Source organism: Hesperophylax consimilis, chromosome 8 (genome assembly GCF_061612785.1).
Source record: "Hesperophylax consimilis isolate HC1 chromosome 8, BYU_Hcon_1.0, whole genome shotgun sequence".
NCBI classification, from domain to species: domain Eukaryota; kingdom Metazoa; phylum Arthropoda; class Insecta; order Trichoptera; family Limnephilidae; genus Hesperophylax; species Hesperophylax consimilis.
The window spans coordinates 14550011-14565854 of NC_142843.1; the positions used below are offsets into that span (position 1 = coordinate 14550011).

The 15844-nt window shown below is 32.5% G+C and overlaps 1 protein-coding gene across 1 annotated transcript in view; it reads left to right on the plus strand.

Annotated features, from left to right (window-relative positions):
• Window positions 1–15494, plus strand: part of fng (Fringe glycosyltransferase) — a 266175-nt gene extending 250681 nt beyond the window's left edge. The window contains exons 6-8 of the mRNA XM_089634917.1: window positions 5531–5601; window positions 9126–9303; window positions 10774–15494. Of these exons, the coding sequence (XP_089491043.1) occupies window positions 5531–5601; window positions 9126–9303; window positions 10774–10828 (304 nt within the window). The 3' untranslated portion in view covers window positions 10829–15494. The remainder of the gene's footprint in view (window positions 1–5530; window positions 5602–9125; window positions 9304–10773) is intronic.
• Window positions 15495–15844: the final 350 nt, after the last annotated feature.

Here is a 15844-nt window from a genome sequence, read left to right on the forward strand (position 1 = left end):
CCTACATTTATGTGAGACTGGTATCACTATAAACTCGCGTGGCATATATTTCATTCTCTCTCCAGTGGTCTCAGCCGCCGGAAAAAATCATTTAAAGAGCAATTATGATTTAGCAAGTAATATTTGTTAGTAAGTAATTATAATTGTCAGTATGGTTTCCCTATGCCTGTGTCTGATAAGCCAGCACAGGTACCTTGTACTTTAGTTAACAGAAGAATATTATTGTTGCCAACTTACTTAATAATGCTTCTTTTCTTTTCTTTTCTTTTGTTGACTTTTTTGTTTTTTGTTTTTGTTTTTATTTTGTTTTTTGTTTTTATTTTTTTCATACATTTGTCACTAAAATTTTGTTTATTTTTGTCTACCGGTCTCGAAACGTCCGTGTCATAAACTTTTCTTTTTTTGTTTAAATTTAATTTAATGTTGTTATTATTTTAAATTTACATATATGTATTTTTTTAAATGATATTATTGTAAAGCTGCACATCTTGATACAGGAATGCCCTAGTTAGATGTGCAGAGTATGCTTTTTATGTAAAAACTGTTTTTTGAATTAAATAAATAAATAAATAAATAAATTTGTTTTTAAAATTTTAGTTCAAGGACCTACGCTAATTCGATGATATCCTTGAAAGAGTTTTGGTTTCGTATTTGTGAAAAAAAAAATGTATAAATGATTTCTCTTTTTTATTCATAACTTAAAATCATATCCCGAGGTCCCTATCATGTGGGCCTCAGTCCATTAGAGGTCAAATTAATATCTTATTAACATAATTATTTATAATTTAATCTAAAAGCATCTTAATGCATTCAGCATGTTTGCATACTTTTTCACATAAACCCTCCGTTAAACAGCTGATCGATCGTCCGTATAATTTCCACTTTCCATCGCAACCACTTTCGCAGAACGGATCGCGGACATTTTCGTATAAATCTACAGCAATTTATTTTCCCTTCAGCATGTGAACCGATTTGCTGCCCATACATCTTCCCATCCACCCCCTCCCCCCACATTATCCCCCTCCAATTATTAATTGCCCGGAGAATAGCACTCATGCGACCCTATCGTCTCAAAGGCACAACTAAAAATTCATAAAACTGTCCGTTTTACAGCTCACCCCAGTTACAAACTTCCCCTATAATGATATTTCATTTTAAGAACATGATGGTTGTGTAATTGAAACCTATCCTCTCACAGGAACAACCAGAAATTCGTAACATAACCCGTAGTTACAACCTCACTTGATTATTTACTGTGAACCATTGGTTGGATGACCAACACCCCTGTAATAATTTACCCCAAGGGAATTGCTACGTTTGGTGACTTAGCAGGGGTGCCTAGGTTCATGGGGTCAGGTTTGTCTAGGTTTTAGTGGAGGATGCATTTGCCCTCCTACGCGTGGCGGGTCGAATTGGGAGAGACTGGTTAGGGGAGCCCTTTTGACCTCTCCTACTGGACTCTCTCGACCTCTCGCCTTGCGCCGCAGTGGGAAGGAATGATTCATACGTCTGTCACTCCTGGACACATTGACCCCAGATTTTTTTCTTTCTCAGAACTTCCTCTCCTTACTTTCCCTAAAAACACCCTCCACACGGCATCACCGAAGATGACTGCTGATTTTTTTCTCAAAACCTCCTGTGTGGAGCTAATAAAAAGAAACTAGACTGTTTTTTACAGTTTAAAATAATGAGGGTGCTGTAATTGAAATCTTTTATCGTACGAGATGTGCTTTGTCACAGTTAATCTATTGTGAAAGAATGGGATGGCAGCATTATCGTCTTTCGTCTACCTTTCAAGGTCACCTTTAACGGCTTACATGTATGCACGTTTTACCTCCTGTTTACATTATTACGTTCACTATTTACATGGATGTTAGAGGGTAGAGGAGATTAGTTTATCTATGGTGAATCATCTTCTATCTCTATTGATTTGTGAGGGTGTTCGGTTTGTGAACTCGGCAGGTGCAAAGATATTTTGTAGTTGCAGGGTTGTCACAAACCAATAAAATAACAATAAATTTTGAATTATTAAAGATATATTAGCGATTTTTAAACGTCCTAGATGCGACCGTACCTTTTTCTGATTTTTCTGTTTCAAATTTTCGTTTAAAAATCGCTCATATATCTTCAATAATTAAATTTGAGGTTTTACTCATTATTATTCTTTTTGTTTTTATTTTTGTGGCATAATTTTAGTCATTAGCATCATTAATAACTATACTTCGTATGTCTGATATTTAGTTTGAGGTAATTTTTCTTGAATTTCTGATAAAATCATGTCTTCTTCAGGGCAGATTTAATACTTATTATGAATTCATAAGATGTATGATAATATTATGTATGAAGTAAGAGCCTTTTTAATATTTACTTAGTGGTTAGTAATTTCTTGTGTGAGATTGATTGGCTGATATAATATATGTAAAAGGATAGGGGATGTAAAATGGCTGATCTTTGTTATTTGATCGTTGAATCTCATTCGATCGCATCAAATGGGGCGATAAAAGAGGATAGAATGAATAAAGTCTTATCTTGATGCTTGTTTCCTGTGATGTGTGTATCACAAATTCTTATAGATTTTTAGGTGCACATCTCACATCACAATTATTTTTAATTCCACTACATGACGACATTCAATTTGGAAATGTACAATTTTTACAATTCACCTGATTCAATGGAACCAATCGAACCAATTTTCGAGAGCAACGATCCTTTGTATGCAAGTATGCAACGACAATATAACCAATGGATTGGAAATATCTTGCCATCGCACTGGCCAAGTAGGTAGTAATTCTTCTTCTTTCTTCTAGTAGGTAAGACTTTGCAGGAATAGATGAACAAGGGAGATGGTAATGTTCTTGGGACCTTGGCCAATATTAAACACTATCCGTAATAGCTCAATATTATAATGTTTTATTTAACTTAAATACATATTTTCTTCGAATCTTTCAAAGCCCTGCTTTAAAATGTTAAAAATTAACCTTTTTGTGTTCCTTGAATTCCTTCGCACGCTCTTTTAGATTCTTCCGTATCGCGGGAGGTCCTTTATCCGATGGAGGAGAGAAAGGAAAATTGGTAAAACCGCCAGCGGGTGGCACCGCACCAATAGGTACGGACTGAACCGGGGCTAAAGGGAACACGCGCTACCACCCTTCCGCTTCTGTGACTAATCTTCCAAGCGGGGTAACGTGTCTCCTAATAAAAGATTCCATTGATACACTATCAAAAAGGACTTCACGGACTTGCCCTCTCTCCACGGTTATTTATTTTCCAAATATTTTTTTTGATACAATGTCGATATTGCTTCGGGGAACTTTTTAAATATATAGGTACTCGAACACGGTTCGATGTAAAAGGTAATAAGATATATTATAATGTCCAAAGAAGCTAAGCTAGTGGTTCACAATGGTGTTCTGGTACCTTCCCTGATGGATGGCAGTGAGGCATGGAACTAGCATAGGAAGGATGAAAGCAGACTAAATGCTGTAGAAACGAAATCCTTGAAATACAATTTAAAAGATATTATGCATACTTAAGCTGCTTAAGTTTAGGTTAGGTGGTTTGGGCATGCAGAGCGGATGACGCCGAAAAGAGTGTACTGAGAATGTATGACACGAATGTGTATGGTAGAAGAAGTTGGGGACGTCCGAGAAATACATGGCACGATCAAGTAAACCGGATACTTAAGTCTGGCCATGTCAAGAGTCTGTATGAGACGATGCATGAATGTGAATGTTATTCACGTACCTACATGTTTATTGTTTTATTTGACTGAGTTTATTTTGAATGTATAAATAGTGAACCTAGGCTACCTGTTCTTGTCCAATATAACAGCTCAATAATGGACTATAACACCAGTTATCTTTATTTTGAACCTACACTTTTCACGAAACAACAAGTTTAGATGTTCAATAATTTATTGTAAGGGAAATAAAGTCCGTCCGGTGTAAGACGGAGATAAATATGACGGTATACAAAGTGTACGTACAAATAAATACACTTTTTTTATTTTTTTTTTATTTATTGTTATTAAGTTTAATTTGTAGAACTCCATTTTATTTTTTTATTTTTTATATATACAATAATATTATTATTGGGTTTATAAAAACAGTTTATTTTTAAACAAGTTCTGCTGTGTAATTATTATTACGCGTGACAGCTGTTTCGCCCTCTGAAGGCATTATCAAACTGTGGGTAGCCCACTTACAGACGATACATTTATATTATTTCTAGGTAGGTATTTTAATTTCATTTACTGATTTCTTAATTGATTTCTAAGTAAAATATTAAAAATTATTAATGGTTATTACCCCAGCAAAGTTTCCCCAATTAGTGTAATGTTTAAATTTGGCTGAATGTCTTTATGTTAGTTATTCCCAAACGATGACTCATAGGGTTATTTTAATAGCATAATTAAGTACTTCATAGTGCACTCATATTTGCATTAGGTTTGAAGATATCTAGTAGGGGTGAACGAATTATATTTGTTTGTTCATTAATTAGAATAGCTTTCGGATTATTAGAGTTTTTGTTAATTTCTAATTGCTCTAAAAGATTCAGTTTACGGCCTTTATTTTGTACGTGTAACGGAGTTGGTTTATTATTATCATTAAGTGAGTGATTTTCATCTAGGAGATGTTTGGCAAATTGAGATTGTATTTTATTATTATTTTTAAAAGATCTTATATGTTCTTTAAACCTAGTGTTAAAGGACCGGCCCGTTTGTCCAACATAAACAGCGTTGCATTCGTCACACTGGAGTTTAACACTCCTTTAACCTTTAACACTAGGTTTAAAGAACATATAAGATCTTTTAAAAATAATAATAAAATACAATCTCAATTTGCCAAACATCTCCTAGATGAAAATCACTCACTTAATGATAATAATAAACCAACTCCGTTACACGTACAAAATAAAGGCCGTAAACTGAATCTTTTAGAGCAATTAGAAATTAACAAAAACTCTAATAATCCGAAAGCTATTCTAATTAATGAACAAACAAATATAATTCGTTCACCCCTACTAGATATCTTCAAACCTAATGCAAATATGAGTGCACTATGAAGTACTTAATTATGCTATTAAAATAACCCTATGAGTCATCGTTTGGGAATAACTAACATAAAGACATTCAGCCAAATTTAAACATTACACTAATTGGGGAAACTTTGCTGGGGTAATAACCATTAATAATTTTTAATATTTTACTTAGAAATCAATTAAGAAATCAGTAAATGAAATTAAAATACCTACCTAGAAATAATATAAATGTATCGTCTGTAAGTGGGCTACCCACAGTTTGATAATGCCTTCAGAGGGCGAAACAGCTGTCACGCGTAATAATAATTACACAGCAGAACTTGTTTAAAAATAAACTGTTTTTATAAACCCAATAATAATATTATTGTATATATAAAAAAAAATTAAAAAAAATAAATACACATTTTTTAATTTTATTCCTTTGAAATGCGTATTTTGATAATGAATGTAGAAAATCGATATTTATTTGTTTCGCTTTCTTTTGTTTCAGTGGCGGAAAATTCATCAGTATCGGTGATAAGATAAGGCTACCCGATGACGTCACGATGGGCTATATAATCGGTAAGAATAATTCGTCACTCTTATTTCAAAATAATAACGCTGACAATGTGTAAAGGAGTGCACTAAAAATCTTAAATATCAAAATAAATTCAGTGTTTTTTGATTTATTTAATCTTTTTAGTCTAATGTTTTCTTTCTGTCATGTGTTGTTTGTGTCTATATTGTTATGTGGTTAGGTTTTAGTTGTAGTTGGAAATGTTATTATTTCATAAAAAACACATACTATCCATACTACTAAATTTTAATAATTTTTTTTTCTTTTATTTTATAGATTTATGAACATTAAAATTTTCAACTACCAATATGTAATTAAATCCTCAGCACGGGAGATTACAGTGAAGATATCATTATATCTATTTGTACAAAAACAAAAAAAGAACATAATAAAACATTATTATTATAGTTCTGGTTGTAGGTAGGTATTTTAGGACACAGGATGTTATGATTTCCATAACTTTATCAATAAATAAATATGTGTGAAAAGTATTTTTCTCGAATTCTAAGCAGTATATCTAGTGGTTGGGTTTAAATTCGACTTTAGTGAAGGATGATCCGTATAAATCAGAAGGGGTGATCTTACTACCCGCGGCGTTTACGTATTTAGATTGCTGAATTTTTCTTTTATTACCAAAATTCCGCGGAATTGCCGATATGGAGCGATATAATTTTTCCGAAATGCGCCATAAACCCACACAGACACACCAGACCCTTCAAGTACTGAACAAGAATTACATATTTTATGATTTCCGTGAAGTTCCGTTCGGGTATCAGAAAAAATCAGTTTTTGAAAAACATTTTCGTAATATTTTCTAGTACTGTACAAGAATTACATTTTTTATTATTTCCTCGAATTTTCCCTTCGGGTTTCAGAAAAATTCAGTTTTTGAAGAACATTAATGTAATAATAATATTGTGTATAATTTATTAGCAAAAATATCATTCTATGCACAAAAATATATATAGCAATGTTATTGATGTAAAACAGGGTTATTTAAGGCGATGCACTACGTCTTGTGATATTTTGAATCGAGCGGTTATCAATAACACACCTTACGTAGATGGCGATAAGGCTCAAATTCCCGCTTAACACCATCCATCTGTTTTGATTTATGCAAAAAAAAACATTGCCAGACAGTGCCTTTTATTTTATTTTGTGGATGTTCAGGCATAAATATTTAATTTTTTAATTTAATAAATAACTTAAATTGCCACATTATACAATAAAATCATAACCGAAAATGGGTTCGTAGGTAGGAGATTTTGAACTTTAAAGCAGTTTTCATAGGCTTTATACATTATTTTTTCTGGGCTTATAAAAAGACTTATCTAAAAAATACTCGATTGTTTCAAAGGCCAAGATGTATTCAACTCCCAGTATTTAATTAAAGCATCTGAAACATTTCTAGGCGACCAAATTTTCAAACCAAAAACACATGATTTTGCATTACTACGTATGGCATCGCCTTAATGTTCTTGTTTTGTCCTGTCCTGCTGTTATTTTTATTCTAAGTTTTGTCATCACTTTGTATAAACAGTATATTTAGTGTTATAATATTACAGTAATAATAATCTAGTATTGGTTGTGCTCGTTCTCATGCCTCGCATCCTTTGACTTAGGTACAAAATATATAAAATCGTATTGCTACAATTGATAAGCTTCCGCATTCCACAATGTAATACTAGAAGTCAAGATTTATTTCAGTGCAGAAATTCTGGGACTAACTACCATATGTATTCCTCTTTGCCCAGAATACTAATGGAGGGAAACAATTATACAAAGTCAGTGGACATCTTCAATTTATCTTTAAACAAATATAAAATGTTCTTAATGAAGCAATTCAGTTATGTGCAATAAATAATGTATATTTCTTAATATTCATATGTAAAAGCCCCAAAAAGGGCGTGAGCCCCCTCGTGTAGTAATGCACATTACTTTCATACTAATTCATTTTATTCACTTATTTCAAGAATCAGAATGTTTCGGTTTAAATAATCGATTATTTTGAAATGAAATTGAAACTCGATTATGCTCCTCCACACTTTCATCCGAATCAAGCCCCATAATCTTAGTGGAACAAGAATGTCTTATCCACAGTGTCTTAGCGGCGCGCTTACTGAAAATCCCTTTTTTTTACAAGAAGCTAGCCATTACTGAAAACGTCGCCATGTCCGTGAAAATTTTTAGGCTTGGATGGCGTTTTCATGGATTATTACTTCATTTCCTGAAAATTCAGGATCATAACTTGAGAAATACGAGCTCTCTAGATCATACAGCCTATTAGTCTTAGATTTATGTCCTTCGCCCCAAGTTCACGACTCGTTGCGACTGAAGCATAAATCACATTTAAACATTTTCTATCTAGCCTCAATTCTTCAGAGTTTTTTTACAACTGCCGGGTATTGTATCTACAAGGAAATTGTTTATGAAAACGGTGATTAACCACAGCACGCTTCATTAATCTTTTGCGCTTCACTTGTCTGCTTTCATTATTTCACCATGTTTATTACATATCGTTATAATTCTTTCTTATGTTACTGTAGGGACAGTTTAATCAATCACACTACTGTTTTTAAATAATTAATCAAAACGTACAGTTTACTGCTTCATTTTTGTATTTTACTTGGTGTTCAACTAAATAGGTATGGTTGATTTATTTAAATCCTGTTAAAAACGGGATAGCAAGCCGTTTCCTAATAAAATTTTAGTACTTTACGAATAAATCGGAACACGTGTTCATGCATCTGCATTTGCCCTGTCAATATATAATGACGAAATGCGACAATACAATGTGTTTTATGAACACGTATTCCGACGAATACATTACTTCTTTACTAAAAGTTTAACATGAAACATATCCATTGCGAATATTTTGAAGACATTTTTAATAAATTAACAATATTTTATATCCGTAAGTTTTCTCCGTGTAACTAGAGACTATATACAAGAAAATTTACCTGTTGAAAATGGTGACCGGATAAATCATGAAAATGATAACTCATGACATCTTTAAAAAGTTATATAAAGTCATGGAAAGTGATGAAACAAAAACTTCATTAACTGGGTTAAGTAGGTTAGGTTAATTTTTTTTTCATCGTTTTTAATGACTTTATATCACTTTTTAAAAGTGTGTTGAATAGTCAGTGTGTTGATTTAGCATAGAACCGTTGAAAATAGTGTATGGTAGATACGCGTGTAAAAACAGCGTCATTAAACTGCTGGTGTTAAATTGTTGGTGTGTATGAATTAACTACGTAGAATTAATGTTTAATTGTTCTTTGATTGGTTTTAGTCACAATTCATGTTCCGACTTTTTAAAAACTTATTAACTGTAAAGCCTTCTTGAGAAGACTTTTAGTCTATTAATGAAATGCCGCGTGAAATGTTTAGAACTATTATGAATCGCTTTCCCGATTATTTATTTTATGCCATTTAATAAATATATACATAGGTGTACCGTATCGTACACGGTAGCTTATTTCTCATAAATCATATATATTTGACTAATGCTTCTCTATTCTTCCAGAACACCTGCTGGGCCAGCCTCTTACCGTGGTGGACCAGTTTCACTCGCACTTGGAGCCGATGAAGTTCCTCCGAAGAGACAGACTTCACGATCAGGTGTCCTTCTCCTTCTCCAAGAACAAGGACGAGTGGAACGTCGTCAGTGTGGACGGCTTCGAGAACAACTACGATCCTAACAGGTGAGGATCCTTTTTACGAAGTGGTCAGTTTTGATCACAAACGGAAAATTTTTAGTAGTAAATATATTATTTATTTACTCATATTCATCATCATATTCGCATTTCCACGGAAATGTTTTTAGGAACCGGATTTTTAAAGACAAATACGAATCAATTAAAAGAGAAAGCACCTGTCGTGCTATTACGGAAGGGGGGTTTTAAAAGTTTGTAAATAGACCACTTGTAATTGTGTCAACAACGTGTGTATGTTTACCCACACGTGATGAGTCGTGCACAAGTTTTATTAGCTTGATCGTGCATGTCTTTCTAGATTCGTGTCATAGCATCGCTTTTATCGATCCTGCATTCTTTGCTAACCTCGTTATTTCTCATTTAGGAACATGTTTTCTGAATCCCATTACTTCTGCATTCGATATACGTTCATCCTTCTTTTGAAAATTCCATCCCTTACTTGTCATAAACGTGGTTAGTATTAGCGATGTGGCGCTTCCTTTGACGATTTTCGATAAGTATGAAAGTGAATTGAAATAGAATTTTGTGACGGGATAAAGGTATGTGGTATTCCTCGCGCTTTGTCTAGCCCTGAGTGGAAACAGCGCTCGGCATTAGGATCCGTAGGATTGGTTTCATGCCTAAAAAGAGAAGATGGCTGTTTTGTTGAAATATTTATTGAGCTCACTATCGTATTATTCATAAAAATTCTTAAGAATTATTAATCGAATTTGTTTGGCTCCAGAGTAGGCCGTTGATGATTCCATGTAATATATACGCTATAAAATGACGGTGACCGGATAAATCATCACAATGATAATTCATCATATTTTTAAAAAGTTATATAAAGTCATGGAAAGTGATGAAACAAAAACTTTATTAACTGGGTTAAGTAGGTTAGGTTAGGTTTAAATTATATATTTATTCGTCGTTTCTAATGACTTTATATTACTTTTTAAAAGTGTGTTGAATTGTCACTGTGTTGAGTTATCATAGAACCGAAAATGACATGTTTCTGGATCTTCGATTCATCACGCCGATGAAATATTTAAAATCGATACAGACAACGGATCACTATAAATCACGGTAATATCTATGTTTGTTCTTAACACAACACAACGAACCTAACGTTCGAAGCCTCTGTTAACGATTTGTCTTATTTTTTCATGACTCCGTGTAGATATGTTCACTCCATAAGAGGAACAATAAAACGAAACCCGTGTCATCGTATATTATGCTCGCAGCTTGAGATTAACTCAACAAACGGATACCACGTGTGGAGATCATTTTAATGTTTCTACTATCAATATCAATAATTTCATTTTAGTTTAATCGAGGAAATGATTTAGTGCTATGCTTTTTCATAATAATATGACGAATAACATTAAAGATGTAAGATTAATTGACTAAGACTTTATGAAGACAGTCTTTAATGCTGTTTTTATTTCACCATTTGATAAGTTACGTTTTATTTCACAGATTCCTGTCGCTGCACTGTTTCCTGTTTCCGTACTTCAGCTTCTGTCCCAGATAATATTCCACGCCAGTCTCTAGGCATTGTTCCAGACTTCCTGCTGCTTCCTACCGCCTCCCGCCCAACACCGTATCCAGACAGAGAGGAAGAACACCTCAGGTTAATCAAGGGAACTTTCGCCACGGGGATGCGCTAATGATTCTTCAATTACCGGCCAACTCTGCGAGCTCCAACTGCTGAACTAAATAGTTATATCCAACTATTCAGGAAATAAGCTGGAATATTGTAAGCAAGGAGCTTTGACACAAATAACATGTGAAAGTTATATGGAATTTTGCATCGCAATGTGCAGCTTTGAGGTATCTGACATACAAAAACCATCACCACGTAAGTCATTGTAAAATTAAAAAACAACAAAAATTAAAAAAAGTCGTATTGTTATATCCAATTCGCTTCAAACGCGGAATATTGACTTTTTTTTGGACAATGGCAATTATTGGACTTACGCGACGATGGATTTGCATCAAGTATGAAATAACATATCAATTAATACCCGGCGTTACTAGAACAAGAGTTATCATGCTCCTGTGATGTAGACTAACAAGTTTATTTTGTTGTTAGATTGGCGCCGCTGTAAAGCTTTTCTGGTTCATATTGTAAAATAAAATGTATTGGGCAATATTCAAATTGATAATATTATGTGCAAGTAATTTGCTGGTTGTAGTTGAGTCAAGTCACTTTGAAACAAACAAATCACAGATTTGTTTATTTCAATGATTATGTTTAATATTTTGAAGAGTTACAATATTTCGAATTTGATAAGGTTGTCGAGTATTTTTAAGAGATTTGAGAGTTTCTGTTTTCAAGTGGTAGTTGTGGCCAATTGGAATCTGCGCTGTTAAATTTTGTAACTTCAAGACAATAATTTTATAAAATTATGACGTATTTTAAATTTAGTTATTTTATTTTTTAATTTATTATTCATTATCGCCCTGTCGGGCTTTTACAGAGTAAATTGACAGTTTATTTATGTAAGTGTAACATAATACATGGATAATAGCATAACTAAATAAAAAATATTATTATGAACTATATTATACCGTCGTTGTAGCGATGTTTAGTCAGCCTTTAAAACAGAAATGTATAAACATGTATATAGGTTATATTCTTTATCTAGATGTTTATAAGCACTGTAAATCATATACATACCTATTATATTTATCCATTATTATATTCTTCAGACAAATATTATTGGTGAAAAAGTTGATAATCCAATTCTCAATTTGCCATTTTTCATAATTTGCGATTTGTTTTCCAGCAACTTGGAAGATGAAAAATAAAGTTGAAGTCGCTAAAATATAATGGAAGATTTTTCAATTATAAAGTTTAAACCTAAAAACTGCTCTGAAAATCGGCAGAATTTTCAGTGTTTTTGAAATCTGTTGCCACTCTGAATTAATAAGTCTCAAACAAAATTAAAGTGGTTTGATTGTAAATTTTCACGGCCAAAAGTATTATCGTGATAATTTTTTAATTATAATGCCGTTTTACGCTTGTCCCTTCTTTAGCTAACGTTTCGGGCGGCATTACAGTTTCCATGATTACATGCCTTCAACAAACTTTTATCGAGCTCTTTTGAAAGCCTACGTGGTTGAGCGGTTACGATCCTCGGCTACGAGTCCGGAGGTCACGGATTCAAATCCAGGCGTTCAAAGGTAAATTTTATTTAATTGATTAATTAATTTATGTTATTTCACATTTAAAGTTAAAATAATATAATACGGTAAGTTTGCTGCACGTTCCAGAGTAGTAACAGAAAATTTGCTTGAAATGGCTTTAGCCGTGTTTGGTGACCATATCTGAATAGCCAGGCACTTCATTTTCCCCACCTTCATTTTCCCCATCTCCTTCCCATCCCTACTTCTTTCACTCTCACAACATATCACAATTGGGATGCCGGTTTCACTGGCTCTAGATTGTTGGGACTCACACTTAAAAAGTATGGTTTTGTTATTCGAGCGATGATTCAAATTTAAGAGCACTATTCTCCCATATTTCATCTCGCAAGCCACCCGTGAAGCAAACATTGAACGCTGAACAGCCTCTATATATTTTTAATATTTGAGCCCATAAATGGGCATCTGTTATGTGTTCACCTGCGGGTGATAATAATATTTTGTATCCACCTTTTTGTATCCCGATAAACCTTTAATGTCTGATCACTGGGGGGCTTTTGAAATTCGAAGAACAACATATTACAACCACTGCTGCGACTACAAAAAACTTTAGTGCCCTTACGGCGACCCTTTAAGGGGTGTGATAATTTAATACGGCCTTATTTTGAATAGTGCCCGTGACTTATGGGATAAAAATATTTGTCAACAGATGGGGTACATACTTTTAACGGAATGAATACAAAATTTTAGAAGACAAGGCATATTTCACAACCTTTGAGTAACTCGTATTGGACAATTTTCACATAAATTTGATTGATTTGATGAATCTGTTGAGAAACTACTCGCCAAGTAACTTTAATCGTAAGATTAACGTGGCGGTAAACAGCCGTCAAGCAGACCCTTATTAGCTCATCGTAGGATTGAGCATTGAGTTTGGAAGATGTTTGTTTTAAACAGACAGGTAGAGTTACTTAACGGTGGTGAAACAGATAACATACGTTACTCAACGAGTTTGGCTAATCGACAGTTTACTCAAAGGCGATGAAATACTCCTTAAATCTTTACCTGCTGTGTTGATTTTTTTTTCATTAATCTTGCTCAAATTTTAAAATTATGTATGTATGTATGCCACGCGCCCCATGTAAAATATCTATCCTACTCTCGTAAATTATCTCCAAATTTGTCATGTTTGAAAAATTTGTTTTTGGTATTTCGTGGTGATAAGTTAACCCGAAAAATTGTTGTTTGTAATAATTTATTTAATTATCAATTACAAATTTTCAGTAAAATTTAAAGAACTCTCAAAAAAGCAACGTGCTATTTATATTGAAAAGCAATATATTGTGCTATTTATTTTGAAAAGCAACATATTGTGCTACTTATATCGAATTGCAACATATTGTGCTATTTATATTGAATACCAACTTAGTGTGCTATTTATATTGAATAGCTAGAAATTGTGCTATTTATATTGAATAGCGACATATTGGGCCATTTATATTGAATATCAATATATTGTGCTATTTATATTGAATACCAACATATTGAATAGCAACATATTGTCCTATTTATATTGAATAGCATCATATTGTGCTATTTACATTAAATTTCATCGATTAGGCGAATATTCTCGCACAAAGAAAAGTTACAGTTGGGCAGATTTCTTTATATGCGTATATTTATTCAACCACATCAATGAAAACAGCACATAGAGAAAATTTTTATTATTGAATATTTAGTCAGATTATTACACATACTAAATGTCAATGCCTTACGGACAATACATCTTATTAGCAGATGATGTGTTGTAAACTAACTCGAACATGAAATTAATTAATTTGAAAGCTTGACGGCAGTTGATTTGAATTAATTAAATATTCAAGTTTGTATTGGACTATCTTGTCCAGTGATACAATTTCCCGAGCTTCAGATTAAGTTTCAATAACAATTTTTAATGCTTGTTTCTGACGGAAAGCCTTTCATATTTCATATTCATATTTTGAAAATATGAATTTATTTTTTAGTGTTTTTTTTTTTAACTCTTAATTATTCCACTGTCTTATAACTGGGCAACATTTGAAACGAGTGGCTGTAAAAATAATACACATTTTTAATTTTTCGTTCTTCCTCTGCAAATTCCGTGCTTCGCGAGGTTAAATTTAATAATAATAGTAATTGGATAATTTGTATAGCGCATTTTTTTAAATGAATAATGACCCAAGGGGCGCTTTTATTATTATTATTGTTTTCTGATCTTGGTACCTTTGTAGAAATTATTGTAAATTATTGTACATTATATTTAAGAAATTCTTCTTAAAACCCTTCTTTGAAAAAGTATCTGTGATCTTTGTAATCTAGTTTTAAGTGAAATAATAATGTAAAACACATTTGTAGTTGTATTGTTTTTTAAACATATTCCACATACGTAATAATTCCATGTTACATTCTTGTAAACGATTTTTATCGTAATTTATAAATTGTTTATTGAAATAATGGTTCCTGTGTGAATCTCTTTGAAAAAGTGTCATTGAAGTTAGTTTTTTTTAAACATCATCAATTGTAATCAGGCGTCAATCATGACAGCGTGTGGCTTACATCATCACAATTTTATCAAAAGCCGAAACGGGCCGAGAATCAGCGTAGAATGGAGACCATTCAAATGTCTGATCGTCGATTTTTTTAATCGTATTTGATATAATTATATATGCGACAAAGTTTTGAATACCCCAACTTTAATATTGAAATGCCTAAAAAAGTAGAGTTATTGATTATTAATTTTGTACAAGCAAAATGTTAAAATCATTCCATCATATTATTAAAAATTCTACGACCAATAGTTTAATAAGTATAAAAATCCGCTTTTTTCCTAGTCTAAGCGAATATATTTTTTAAATACTTTTATAAACATTAATTTTATAAATATAAACCTAACATTTTCATGCAATTAACAGAGCAATATTACATTGAAAGTTTTGTACATATTTTTTCTAAGTCTTTATCTTTTAAAAGAAATTATTGTTATCTTTGTAAGCTTTTGTAAATATTTTACTATATTATATCCAAGTCATTTGAAAAATGATTGTTAATATTTTGCAGCAAATTAAATGAATATTTTATTACAAACTTTTTTTCATCAATACCTACCCATTCTTCCTATGTAATAACTATATCATTAAATATGAAATTTAACCCAAATACGAACTGAATAATGAAAGCTTTCTACGAATGATTTCTTCTTGCAACATTAAAAAAATGAAATCAGAGATTCGAAATCGACTGTGACGTAGATTTACCAGTTTTCCGCTTGTCCTACGAGTTTCCGGACACTGCGTATAAAGAAGAGTGTTTGTTTTTTTATAAATCTTTTATTTTTTTCGAGATTGAGAAAGTTTGCACACTC